This window comes from Mandrillus leucophaeus, unplaced genomic scaffold (assembly GCF_000951045.1).
Source record: "Mandrillus leucophaeus isolate KB7577 unplaced genomic scaffold, Mleu.le_1.0 Scaffold50, whole genome shotgun sequence".
NCBI lineage: Eukaryota > Metazoa > Chordata > Mammalia > Primates > Cercopithecidae > Mandrillus > Mandrillus leucophaeus.
In genome coordinates, this window is record NW_012105365.1 from 4,511,801 (window position 1) to 4,524,956 (window position 13,156).

Genomic DNA, 13,156 nt, shown 5'->3' on the forward strand with positions numbered 1-13,156 from the left:
AACACAGAAGGATTAATATCTCAGGGAACTTTCTGCACAGGGTGATAAAATAAATGAGGCAAAAGAATTGAAGATATTATCAAAAGAGCAATCAGAGTGAAAAAACACAGATTCTAAATTGGAAGAAAGTGAAAACACAGGAGTAGATCTACCAGAAAAAAGTCAAGGGACCAAAGGATCAGAGACACTAAGGTGGCCAAATAAATGATATATTGACTGTGAGTGAGAGAACTGGAAGATAAAGCTCACCAAATGGTCTGGATTTATGTCAGACTTGGTACAGTTCTGAATGTTGACAAAGTCCAGAATGTGAAACGGGAATGAGTGGCTGAAGCAGAATGAAGAGCAAGAATTGATAAGTCATGGTATTGGGAGAGTAAACTCTACAGCCTTGGTCCAATTTGTAAATATAAAGGTGTATGAAATAAGGACTTTTCAAGTTTCAATGTGCATAGGAATCCCCTGGGTATTTATTAAAATGTAGATTGCAGTTCAGTAGCTTTTGGGTGAGGCTTGAACTTCTGCATTCCTAACAAGGTGATGACCATGTTGCTGGTCTGGAGATCCACACTTCGAGCACAAGGCACTGGAGAATCTTACCATTGACTTCCACATATACTGTCTTCTTTTAAATAATCTTCTATCCCACTTGGCTAAAGGAGGCAGACCTTAGAAGCTAGGTGTCACTTGGTCCTTCCTATTGGCTGAGGGTGAAGAGCTTGATGCAACTATAAATCCATTCATAATCCAGGCTGAGCCAATCAAAACTCCTTGTGAGAACCTGAACTGAGAAATAGAGACTGGGCCTGCCAAGCAGTGGTGGACACTGGAGCTTTAAGGTCCATTTTCCTTGAGTTTAGCACCAAAACAAACTAAAGCCATATGCAAGTTGAAGTTTTGGAAAAGTAGTGATCATGAGGAAGCAGAGGAAGCTGGTTTTTAGGAAAACAAATGGAACAGAGACAGAGAAAATTGATGAGATGGGAATAAGCAGCTCTCAAGTGCTAAGGTCACGATACCTTACTCAACTATCCACCTCCAACATAGCCTCCACGATATCTGGCCTCTCTGGACTGGCTTTTTGCTTCTCCTCCTCATCTTGGCTAACTCACATTCTCCTTTTGGGTCCTGATTTAGGCTTCCTCAAGAAAACTTTCCCTGCCACCTGAAGCTATTGGGTTTCCTCCCATGTATCCTCATAGCATTCCATTGTGTCCAGTTCACAGCACTTGTCACCATTTATGACAGCCACTATTTGAATATTTATTTGTTGGTATCATATATTCTTTATTACTTTTTTCAAAAAATGTTGAACATAGATACTATAGTTCCACTTATTATTATGATCTTCACTTTTTACATATGAAGGGGCTCAAGAGAGGTTAGATAACTTGTCTAAGGTCACCTAGCTTGTTGATGGTGGCATCAGGGTTTGAAGGCAGAAATGATCAACCTCAAAGCTTGTGCTTTTAGCCACCGTATCTCTTTTCTCTAGATTCTAATTATGCATCTCTGTTTTCCACTCTAGCTTCAAGGCTATGACTATGCCTGTGTCTTCATCACTATATCACCACGTCTGGTTGTTGTCCGGTACATAGTAGATTCTCAAAAGTATTTTGTTGAACGTGGCTAAATGTGAGTGAATAAAGTTATTTGTACCGCCATTCAATCTTCTAAGATAACTGGGTGCAGGATTGTGTAGCATTGCTGTTTTATCAGGAAGTCTTGAGCAAACAAACATGATTTGTAAAATATATAACTTGTAGGTCAGATATGCACCGTACTAATTCTACTCAGTGTTGCAAATTCCAGATCTATGTATCTACATCGTTTGTAGTCCATCCCGTGCCCTAAACTGTTGAGTGGACGCCTGGAATCATGACTTGGATTCTAAATGTTGTGTGGGTACAACGTTCCAACCCAGACCCTCCCTGCACACAAACGTTTTCAGAGCTCTCTTCAATCTAGGCGCTACATAGTGCCCTGAGAATCCAGCGTGGTTGTATGTTTCCAAATATTTATACATGATTCAAAATGCAGAGTGACGTTGTTACTTTTAATGACCTGTCCACCTCCAGTTGTCTATATCCTAAAACCTGGAAGACGAGATTGGTACGCGAAGCGCTGGCTCCACAGCTGCAAACGTGCTTAGTCAGCACCATCACCGGCGGCATGATGGACAAGTCAAAGACGTATCTAGCACTACTGCCTCCTGACTTTCTGTAAACACATAAGATCTCTGTCACAGAACAAATCAAGGCAAACACGCAAACAACCCTAAACCAAAATTACCATTGACTGCCATTCTGTCCTTGTTAAGCGAAGACTGAGGTGGTTAAAGCAGGTTGATTGTTTTTAAGATGCTTTCAGCCAGGTGCAAGGCTATCTGCAAAAATGTGCTTTGCCCACGTGGATCGCGTGGACACTAATTACTAAGGGCTAAGGAGCTGAGAAACGTCCAGCCGCAGAGATTGGCCGCCCTAAGGGGACTAAGCTGGCACCTCTAGAAATAAAGCTCCGCAGCCAATGCGGCGCCTCGGCCCGCGGGATTGGCTGCCTCGGTTGTGACGCGACCTGGGCGGGCCGACTTGCGACGGAGGCCGCGGGTCCGGGTCGGGGGACCCGAGAAGGACCCGAGAGGTGCTCCGCAGCGCTGCGCCCGGACCGCGCGCCCGTCCTCCGCCAGCGCGGAAGGTCTATTCCTCCCCCACGCATCTGGCCCGCGTCCCCGGGCCGCGGCACCGGATCCCGGCGGGGGTGTGGATCCAGGGCCCGCTCTCTCCGGCGCGGCCAGAGCCCCCCAGTGTGCGAGCGCCTAGGGGATGCCGAGGTTTGGCGGGTGCGGGGCCAATCTGGGCAGGGCCGAGCCGAGATTCTCCCTGTCTCTGTGCCCTGACCGTACTCCTGCTGCGGTTCTGGCAGAGAGCGCGGGGAGAGCAGCGGCGGGAGGTGCGGGGAGCACGCCGGCCGTAGGGTAGAAGCAACACCTGAGAGGGGATCCAAGTTGCTTGGCTCGGCCCGAGCAGCGACCTGAACCCGCCGCCCTGCGGGAGGGGTGTGCGGAGCGCTGGGCTGTGCTCCTACAACTTCACTCCTCCCGCCGCTGGGGAACGTAGCGGGCGAGGAGCAGAGGGCTAGAAAAGGGATTCTCAATGCATTCTTCCAAGAAAACTTTTTCTCCCTCGAACATGAAGGAATACGTGTTCACTGTAGAAAATTGGGAAAACATGGGAAATTATTGTGTAAAAAATGGGGGGCGAGGCTTGGGAGTCACTCCCAGGGCGAGGGGACTGCGATTTGCTTTGCTAACCGCAGCCGGGGGCGAGCGACGGGCGGCGCTGCCGCGGGGGCGCCGAAGGCCGAGATTTGAGGAAGTGGGAGCTGCCCGGGCGGGGGCGTCCCGCCGAGAGTCCGCCACGCAGTGTTTGTTTCCTTTCACTTCCTGCGGCAGCTGCTCAAGATGAGGAGGTGCGTGGGGCCGGGGCGGAGCGGCAGCGTTCCCCGCGTGTGAGCCCCCCACCCATTGCCGGCGCCAGCACTTCCCTGACCACTCGGGTTCGGCTATGCGGGAGCCGTGAGGAGGAGGCTTGCTGTCGTGGACTTGAGATCTCGGGAAGTCATGCTGACTTGCTTTTAAGTGGCTTGGAGAAAGTGAAGAAACCCCAAAATGGAGGACTTTGCTACTAGGACCTATGGCACCAGTGGCCTGGACAACAGACCTCTGTTTGGGGAGACGTCCGCCAAGGTGAGTGCGGATTGTGTTTCCAGACTGGGATGGGGGGTGTGTCTGCGGCCTGCCCTCCCGCCGAGTCCTGGCTGGGTCCTGCTGCTGCTCCTAAAAGCACTGTTAGGGAGGAAGCTGGTTCTGCAATACCGCTTCCCTCTCAAGATGTTTGCCCGGCCAGTCAGTCGTTGCCTGCTTTGGGACACGTGGTTGGCCAAGAGCGTTGAAGGCTGGAGTGGAGAAAAGTTCAGAAAGGTCGGGGTTGTTGGAAGCCCTTCTGGGGAGTGCGGAAGCCCCTCCGGAGGGGGGAGGCTGATTTAGTGGTTGTACAGCTGCACCTGCAGCAGGAGGACTGACCCTCCAGAGGCTTCAGGTGTGTGCCCAAAGCTTCCTAAGAGAGCCGAGAAGGGGTGCTTCATGATTCCTGTTTACATAGAACTGTTAAGGGTTCATTGCTGAGCAGTGAAGCAGTCAAGCAAGGAAAGGGGAGAGGCTTGAGATGAGGGGTTCTTGAATGATGGCCTGCATTCCAGGAAGTGATCAAAGGGTCCCTGAACCCAAACGGGCTATCGTACATTATTCTAGGCTTTAAAATGTATAACACCTTTTAAAAAGGATTAATTATGTGATGTCCTGGGCCAACAATTGAGGAGAGATCTTTTTCTATCGTCAGCATTAACTTTCTGAGTAGTTTGAGCAAGATCTGCCTGGTTTATTTTTTCACCTAAAAGTGGCATTGGTCGGCTGGTCCCAGTGCAGTGGTGTTGACAACTAATTGATCATAGCCAGTTACAGATTTCTTTGTTCCTTCTGCAATCTCCCTGCTTCACTTGACTGGCTTAAAAGAAGGAAAAAAAACAGTGGCATTGGTGATCTTTGACCTCTGGTAAAGTGCTTTCAGCTCTCGAAAGGTAATGCACATGTGGAGTCCAGAGCTTCCGGTTTTTTTAGTTTTGGCAGGAGCCCTCCAGCAGACAGGATAGGGAACTGGTACACCTGGCAGTCTAGGGAATAGCCCTGAATTTGGAAGCTATGAGGCTGCCACAGGACTGCTTTATTTTTTAAACTCCACTTGGATTTTACGTTCTGCTCTCAAAATGTTGTAATATGAAAGCAATTTAAACTCGATCTCCAGGAAGATGCACCTTGTTGATCTTGTGGCTTGGTGTAATCCCAGCCCACAGTGCTCCTGGTTTGAGACACATATCTCCTCCAGTAGATGTTCCATCTTAGGCAAACGTTATTGAGCATTATGTACTTGGCCCTGGGGAGCCAAGGAGCCCTGTCAGGTGGGGAAAAAAATGTAGGCAAATGAGATGTGGTTGGATCTGTGCTACGACAGGGACATGTTGGGGGTACAGACGAGAACTGGTTGCTTTTGTATGGGAAATTTTCCCCCCTCTCCCAAGAGGTAAGAGTGCCTCCCCAACATGCTTCAGCAATAGATTGGGGTTCTGGGAGATCCAGACCTCTGACCTCTTTTAACCCATCTCTCTTGTAATTATAGAGGTAGATGACTTGGTAGTGGACTTGGCCATTTATGCAGACAGTTAGAAATATTGATGTTTTCTGAACAGCTTGGGCGAAAACATCCAGTGAGTTAAGTTTCCTATTGCCCATGATCCATTTGAAACCCATTCAAGAACTTTACTTTTCCAAATGTATCTTTTATTGCATACTTACTATGAGAATATATCACACTGGGATTATTTAGGAAACTTTAGGGCATTGTAATAATAGCTGCAGCTATTCAGAGAAAAAAGTTAATATTTATTAATTCTTGATCTCTCAAAAATTCTCCCTTTAGCTCCCTCTGTGAAGTTGACAGGGTGATTGGACATAGAGAAATTCTACAGAATGTAGAAGGGAGAGAGATCCCTGGTCTGAGGGTGGAAGAAAACATGTATCTTATAAATGGAGATGCCACATCTGAGAGAGGAGAGGCCTCCATATGTGTTCACAGCAAATGAAGATTTGAGGGCCTGAGGAGGGTAAGGCCCAGGAATGGAGCCTCAGTAGTGAAAGGATAGGACTCATTACAGTGGAGCCATTTCCACAGAGGACAGCAACTGCTAGAGCAGGGTCCTGGGGACACTGAGAAACCCATCACTTGCTCTTGTGTGTGGGTGTCTCCAGCTTGCTGTTTTACATGCCAGGAAACGACAAAATAGCCACTACACAGTGGAAACTTGCTGTTAGTGAACTACCATTTCTGAGAACATCGAGAAAGAATAAAAGCCCAGTTCCTGTCCTACTCTGACAGGTGGTTTCCTGTGCATTTTGTAATCTTACTTGCTTTATGAGGACTGACACATACATATAGCCTCTCAACTTTAGGTGCAAACTCTAAGGCAAAGAGAACTGAAGCTCAAAGAGCAGAGAAAAGTCTGGAATATGTTTTTGTTTCCTCAGTGCCAGGCAACATGGTGGGCATTCAGCTTTCCCTTGTTTAATCATCAAGTTCCTTTGTGAGATGGGTGTTCTTTTTTCTGTTATACAACTAAGGAAGTGGAACCCTCAGGGGGTTGTGTTCAGTCATACAAGTAGTTTCCTCTGGTAATGCTTCACCAACTCCCTTTCATGAGTTGAATAGTGAGGTCAGTAGTAACTTAATTAGGCAGTTTTTGCTTCTCAAAGCACTCCAGACATCTGCATACCTGTTGCCCTTTCACAGAAAATAGGGGTTGAAGTAGTTTGCCGCAAGTCCTGAGGTGAGTGAGAGATAATGAGATCTATTACAGAACAATGACTATTAATATATAACTAATTTGGCCTTGAGCAGCACCCTCTTGGGAAATCTCTGACGGAACTTTTGCCTTTATGTATGTCGGGTGCACATAGTGATTTTGGTTACTGAAATCCCAGATTTATTCAATCTTTAGCATGAAAATTATTCATTCTAAGTTATTCCTATTTAGGAATAGCTTTATAGGTGTAATCATGGAGAGAAGGGCAAAGTGAAACAGTTCTCTATTGTTCCATAAATATCTGAGGGATTTCTTTTTTGTCTTTGAGGCAGGGTCTCACTTTGTCACTCAGATTGGAGTGCAGTGGCATGACCATGGCTCACTGCAGTCCTGACCTCCTGGGCTCAAGTGATTTTCCCACTTGAGCTTCTGAGTAGCTGGGACTATAGGTGCCTTCTACCAAGGCTGGCTTATATATATATATATATATATTTTTTTTTTTGAGATGGAGTGTCTCTCTGTCGCCCAGGCTGGAGTGCAGTGGTGTAATCTTGGCTCACTGCAAGCTCTGCCTCCCGGGTTCACACCATTCTTCTGCCTCAGCCTCCCAAGTAGCTGGGACTACAGGCATCTGCCACCACGCCCAGCTAATTTTTTTGTATTTTTAGTAGAGACGGGGTTTCATTATGTTAGCCAAGATGATCTCCATCTCCTGACCTCATGATCCGCCCGCCTCGGCTTCCCAAAGTGCTGGGATTACAGGTGTGAGCCACTGTGCCTGGCCCTAACTTTAATTTGTTGCAGAGATGGGGCTTCCTGTATTGCTCAGGCTGGTCTCAAACTTGTGGCCTCAGGCGATCCTCCCAACTTGGCCTCTCAAAGTGGTGGGTTTATAGGCGTGAGCCATCGTGCCCATCCTAGGGATTATTGACAAAAAAGGAAAGGTGTTCATCTTTTGTAAGAAACATAGACCTCATTCCTTGATACCTATGGAATTTTCATGTTAGGTTGGCTATCTTACGAATCCTAGTTTGAATGCCCAGATGCTTTTTACATCTTTTTTAAACCATTCCCAAGTTTTGTGCCATAGTACTTCTCTTTCAGGTGAAAAATATGGCACAGACACCAAGATGATAAGAAATATCTGAAGTTTCCAAGCCTGTGTTATGGCTTAGCATTTTCTAAAAGAGTGCTATCCAGTAGAAATATTATGTGAGCAGCCATATATGTAATTTACATTTCTTAGTAGCCATATGAAAAAGTATCAAGTGAAATATTAATAATTTTATGTAACCCCTTATTTCCAAAATATTAATACTATCATTTCAACATATAATCAATATTAACATTTAACTAGACACGGTGGCTCAGACCTGTATATCCCATCACTTTGGGAGGCTGAGGTGGGAGAATCACTTGAGCCCAGGCTTTTGAAACCAGCCTGGCCAACAAAATGAGATCCTGTCACACACACAAAAAAAATTAGCTGGGTGTGGTGGCACCCACCTGTGGTCCTAGCTGCAGGCTCGCACCACTGAACTCCAGCCTGGGTGACAGAACGAGACTATCTCAAACAAAAAACAAACAGATACTTTTGCAATTTTTTTGTATGAAGTCTTTGAAATCCAGTATGTATTTTATATTAACAGCCCATCTGAATTCACACTAGCTGTGTTTCAGATGCTCAGTAACCACGTGTGGCTAGTACAGGCTGATGTCCCAAATCCAAAATCCGAAATGCTCCAAAATCCAAAACTTTTTGAGCACTGACTTGATGCTACAAGTGGGAATTTCCACACAAAAGTACTTAACACAAACTTTATTTCATGCACAAAATTTTTAAAGATATTGTATAAAACTTGTCTTCCAGGCTATGTGTATAAGATGTATATGAAACAAATTTTGTGCTTAGACTTGTGTCCCACCCAAGATCTCATTATGTATATGTAAATATTCCAAAGCCCGAAAAAAATTCTGAAATCAGAGAAGCTTCTGGTCCCAAACATTTTGGATAAGGGATACGCAACCATTTCAGACAGCTTAGTTTTAAAGCAGCTGAAATGTTAGTTATGGTGGTTCCATAGCCAAGTTTGTGAAACATTTTTCTTTATTGTGGGACTTTGGAAGCTTTAATATGCCAGTTTTCATTGTGACTCTAGTTGGTGAGGGTACGTGAGTAGTACCTCCTAAACAGTGTAGGTGGCGTGGCCTCTTTAACCCTAGTACAATGCCTTACCCAGTTCTTGCCTCCGGCTCCCTAGGAGCATTCACTAGATAAGTTTCTACAGAATACACTTTGGGAAACATGGTTCAGTGAATCGCCTTCCTCTGCTTTTCCCTCCCATCCTGTCCCCCAGGGTAAACTGAAACCTGGAGATTTTCTTCCCTCTTCTGCCCACGACTACCTTTAAAAGTTTGCTTTAGTACAACACACAGTTTGGACAGTCTTTCCCACTGTCTAGTGTTAGAAGGGCACTAAATTATTCTGAGGGCTTGTGAGTCTTGATCTCGACTTGTTAGCTGGCTGTGGAATCATCTGAAATCAGTTTCAGTCAGTCTAGACTGGTGAACCTAGGAGGAGAGGGAGAGAATGTTCTCTCTGGAGAAAGCAAAGCAGCATCCTATAGCTAGGGCAAATGGGAAAAGGATGAACACTGTCCACTTGGTGCCATGTAGTGCAAACCAGTTTCTAGATCAGCCCACTCTATGGGTGGTCACTGATTACAAAATAAGTGATTCATCCTCTAAGAAGGGTGGTGACAGTTCCTGCTCCTTTATTCCTTCTTGGATGTGATATATAAAATCAATGATTTGGGGAGAAGGTACATACACTGAATTCCTCAGCAGATACCATAGTGAGAGGGAGGCCCTCTGTGGAGGGGGCAAGTTAGTGGGCTCTGAGACTCAGATCTTTGGTTCCAAAGACAAAAGTATCTTCCTTTATCCCCCTCCCCCCAATAAAAAAAAAAGCAAGCAAAAATGGTGAAAAGCAAGGGCTTTTTATGATTAGTGTTAGTCAAGCAATTCAAACTTGGAGCATTTGGCCTCTGCAAATAATCATGTAAGATTAGAGTTGCCACTTCATGCCATTTTTGTTGTTGCTTATTTAAGAACAAGGCTCAGTAGGGATGGTAATAGAATAATTTTAAAAAATGGAAAGAAGAGAAAAATAATAAAGCTATGATTAAGATAGCTGGGTCTGTGCCAGCAGCCCCTTCCTCTGTCTTAGAGCTACCAATGCTATTCTCTGAGGAGTGCAGGCTTTAGTGTATTTCCTCTAGACAGAGCTTCTAGTTGATCATCCAAGCAGCTATTTCTCTCAAAGGAGGGTTAGTCACCCAAAGGTGAAACAGTTATCTCCTCTCTTCTCATTCAGCCTGTCAAAACAACTTTGCCTTTTTTTGTGTGTGCTAGAAAAGTAATTAGGAAAAATAAATGCCATCACTTTTTCTTTAGTACTCTATGTGGTTTTCTCTCTTCCACCCCTAGACCAGTGGACTGGAATCTCTGGGTGTGGGGCACAGGCACTGGTATTTCTGGAAGGTCCTCGGGATGCTGGTGCATAGAAAGGGTTGAGATGCACTGGCCTTACCTTTGCTCTGTGTAAGCCCAGTCCAGGCTAATGCCTCTCCATGGATCCCTTTCCTTTAGCTGCCTCCTTGCTCTTCACAAATGCCGTTCTCCTTTCTGCTGTGTCCTCTCTTCTCTAAATATCTGAATTCTGCTCAGCCTGATTCCCCACTTTAGAACCTTCCTTGTAATCCAGTCTCTTCTCACTTTCCTTCTGTGAGCCTGGCTGTCAAAGATGCCCCCTGGCACTTACTTCTCGTGCTGTGAGGCACTCATGTAGGTCTTGCCTCCTAACTAGAGAATAAGCTCTTCTTAAATGGTAGGTGCCAGTTTCCTCATTTTTGTAGACTTTTTAGCCCTAGGGACAATGGCTTACCAAGTTCTTGATTTCATGTATATTAAGTTTTAAGCAAAGTGAGAATTTAGCATTATCAAAAAGTAACCTACATTCTTGGGACATTCTGAGCTCACAGTAGAAGGCAGGGAGTGGTTAGGAACCTGGATATGCTAGATATCAAAACAGGAAGTGGTGCTTCAAGCTGTCATACAATTAGTCATTTTTCTCTTTTTCTTTCTGCTAAGCTGTATATAGCAGAGGCCAGTGGTAAATACAACGTATTAACAAAACTTAAACTGAGGTGTGGCCTCTCGGAAGCTGATGGTCTACTGAGTTTTCTCTGGATGTGATTTTTGCTGGTCTTTGGTAATATCCTGTGCTTACTGAATTGAGTCACTTTTTTCTTATGGTTGGCTCATAGGCTGTGTGTGGGTATAGTGACCATAGTTTCTGAGTTGCTGGAGAGACATGTGGGTGGATAAACCTCAGTGTCCCTGTGAGAATGGTGGAATGCATTTGAAACTGGGGCTGCCATAGAAATTGGGGCCAGGGTGTTAGGCCAGCTCAGCTGTCTCTCAGCTCTGAGGAGTCTGATCTCTTATTGGTAAGATTCCCCCTTAGACATAGTATAAATAGTGCAAATACTGTATTAGCTGCCATTTACTGACCCTCTACTGAATGCCAGATACTCTCTTGTAGGGGCTATGTATTCTCCTCCAATCCTCATTACAACCCTACATGGTAGACGTTGTACAAATATGAAAACTAAGGCTTAAAAGTTGTAACTTAAATACAGGTCCACATGTAGCAGTGGAAGTCATGCGTTTGGGAGAGAATCGAGTGTAAAAGTTGTAAAGGGTGGGTGTGCCTGAATTCTCATAAATGCTTTCTCTTGCACCTCCCGTGCTCTTGGCACTGTTCAAAGTCTGGTGTTGCTTTGGGAAGTCTCAGAACATACGGGTCGTAATTCACTGCGTCCTAGGTTTAGCCAGTGAGACAAAATGTCTCCTTGTTTTCCGCCTGTGTGGCTGCTGTACCTCTGGTTGTCTCCAGTGACAGTACGAGAGGAAGCTCCTGTACAGGCAGAGCCATGCTGCTCTGAGGGACCCAAATTAAATCCCTGGACACAGGACCTTAGGTTTCTTTATTCAGCTGGTCTCAAAATAAACCTTCTCCCACATTTTGCATCCTCTCAGTATGTTTTTTCCTGGCCCCTAAGGCTTCTGACTAGGCCACTTCCACAGCTTTCATGGCGAGTAGTTGTCTGCTGTGATTTGGAAGAAGAGAAGCAAAGTCATTTCTGAGAATCAAACTTTTATTTATGGTGTTGGGACCCTTAAGTTTGCTTGAGAAACGCAGAACTTTGGAGGCAAAATTGTAGGATGTGGCTCAAGGGCCTGAATCACTCAGTCCAGGTAAACAATGGTAGGAAGTAGCACCCTTTGGGCATTTAATACATGCTGAATGTGTTGCCTTGCTCTTTCCCATCCCAGGAGAAGATAATCACTGTCTTCAATGACCTGAGGAAAGCATGGGTAGGGGAGGGTAAGCAATGAGTATAAAATGGGATTGAGTGCCAGGAGGTGTTGTTCCTAGACCAAACTGAGGGTCGGGCTGCTATTTCTCTGGCCCTCTAAGGAGATGCAGTTGAGGAGCTGAATGTTAATAGCTAAGACAATGGGGAAAAGTCTCCAGGGAATTTCAGAGATCTTCACAGCAACCCCCATGCTACAGGCCCAGAGGCCTGTGAGGGAAAAATGGTTTTGTGGGTCAGGTCCTGGGCCCCAGTGCCCTGAGTCACAGTTGTTCCAGCTCCAGCTGTGGCTAAAAGGGGCCAAGATATACCTTGAGCTGTTGTTTAAGAGGGTGCAAGCCCCAAACCTTAGTGGCTTCCATGTGGTGTTGGGTCTGTGGGTGCACAGAGGCAAGAGTTTGGGAGCCTCTGCCTAGATTTCAGAGGATGTATGGAAATACTTGGATGTCCAGAAGTCTGCTGCAAGGGGGAGCCCTCATGCATTGCACTGTAAGCCTGGAAAAGCCACAGACACTCAACTCCAGCCTGTGAAAGCAGCTTTGGGGGCTGTACTCTGCAGAACCACAGGGGTGGACCTGCTCAAGGCCTTAGGAGCCCAATCCTTGCATTAGTGCAGCCTAGATGTGAGACACAGAGCCAAAGGAGGTTATTTTGGAGCTTTAAGATTTAATGACTGCCCTACTGGGTTTTAGACTTGTATGGGACCAGTAGCCCCTTCGTTTTGGCTGATTTCTCCCTTTCGGAATGGGTCTGTTTACCCAATGCCTGTACCCCCATTGTATCTTGGAAGTAACTAACTTGTTTTTGATTTTACAGGCTCATAGGTGGAAGGGACTTGCCTTGTCTCAGATGAGACTTTGGACTTAGACTTTTAGGTTAATGCTGGAGTGAGTTAAGACTTTGGGGGGACTGTTGGGAAGGCATGATTGGTTTTGAAATGTGAGGAGGACATGAGGTTTCAGAGGGCCCACGGGCTGAATGATAAGGTTTGGCTGTGTCCTTACCCAAATCTCATGTCAAATTGTAATCTCCACATGTTGAGGGGCTGGGAGGGAGGTGATCGGGTCATGGGGGCAATTTCTAATGGTTTAGCACCATCCCGCAATGCTGTCTCATGAGCGAGTTCTCCTGAGATCAAATGGTTTAAACGTGTGTGGCAGTTCCCTGCTCATGCGCGCTGGCTTTCGGGCGCTCCTGCACTTGCTCTCCCACGTGCCCACGGGTGCCTGTGCCCGCGCTCCCCCTCTCGCGCTCCCCCTCTCGCGCTCCCCCTCTTCTCCCCACGCGCTCCCCCTCTTCTCCCC

At 46.1% G+C, this 13,156-nt stretch overlaps 1 protein-coding gene across 3 annotated transcripts in view; it reads left to right on the forward strand.

Annotated features, from left to right (window-relative positions):
* Nucleotides 1-2,698: 2,698 nt before the first annotated feature.
* TMEM243 (transmembrane protein 243, mitochondrial) overlaps nt 2,699-13,156 on the forward strand; it is a 28,717-nt gene continuing 18,259 nt past the window's right edge. The window contains exons 1-2 of one of the 3 annotated variants that reach the window (XM_011996052.1): nt 2,699-2,830; nt 3,452-3,745. In XM_011996052.1, the coding sequence (XP_011851442.1) occupies nt 3,668-3,745 (78 nt within the window). In that variant the 5' untranslated portion in view covers nt 2,699-2,830; nt 3,452-3,667. Of the gene's footprint in view, nt 2,831-3,431; nt 3,746-13,156 lie in introns of those variants that run through there. The other 2 variants (XM_011996051.1, XM_011996053.1) reach the window with 2 other exon arrangements.